The 753-nt window shown below is 49.8% G+C and overlaps 1 protein-coding gene across 1 annotated transcript; it reads left to right on the forward strand.

The window, feature by feature from the left end:
* Positions 1-6: 6 nt before the first annotated feature.
* Positions 7-747, forward strand: LOC109509010 (sialoadhesin-like). Its single transcript, XM_019858947.1, has 2 exons — positions 7-132; positions 425-747. The coding sequence occupies exons 1-2, from the start codon at positions 12-14 to the stop codon at positions 718-720; spliced, it is 417 nt and encodes a 138-aa protein (XP_019714506.1). The 5' UTR covers positions 7-11; the 3' UTR covers positions 721-747.
* Positions 748-753: the final 6 nt, after the last annotated feature.

Here is a 753-nt window from a genome sequence, read left to right on the forward strand (position 1 = left end):
GAACGAAACTGATGGTGCTGATGTGCAACGCCAAGAAAAGTGACAGCGGAAAATACAGTTTTGTATACGAGGTGACCGAAGGCGAGCAGCGCTCGCTGTGGGCGGAGGCCTCTGCTGTTGTCACCGTGGAAGGCAAGTGTTCAAAATGGCACGCGCGAAAGAATCACATCCTTCGTACGTGGACGCGGCTGTTTTGGGGGTCCCCCTGCTAATTGAATGCAAGACATAACAACGCAACCACATCACGCCGTGAAGTCTTCCGATAAGTTTTATGTCAATGTGAAAATTGCAAACCGAACCAAAACCAGAACATGCTCCTCGCGCGAGCATTTCGCTCGAGCTTCAGCAATTGCAGCAACTCCCAAAAAATGTCAGGCCGCCTTCCACTCAAATCCATGAATTTGATGTCCATTTCTCTTTGCAGACAATCCCTGCCCCGTCCGAATGAGTCCACACGAGGCGGTTGAAGAACACCAGACAATCAATGTGATGTGCTTGACCTCCACGACATGTCCCGCAAAACCACAATTATTCGATCACAACCTGCTGACTCGGTTCAATGACACGCATCATGTTCGGCATGTGGCCTGGGCCGATGTTGAGGCCCATTGGCAGAATGATGGCCGGACGATCGTGTGCCAGGCGCAGGGCAACACTGACAAGTATTTGAGGGCATACACCACTTTAAATATAAAATGTAAGAACTTCTACAGTGGCTGAGATTGTAACCGTATGCAAAAAAATGAGCTGGGC

The sequence above is a fragment of the Hippocampus comes genome, unplaced genomic scaffold, assembly GCF_001891065.2.
Source record: "Hippocampus comes isolate QL1 unplaced genomic scaffold, H_comes_QL1_v1.1 C16726914, whole genome shotgun sequence".
Taxonomy (NCBI): domain Eukaryota; kingdom Metazoa; phylum Chordata; class Actinopteri; order Syngnathiformes; family Syngnathidae; genus Hippocampus; species Hippocampus comes.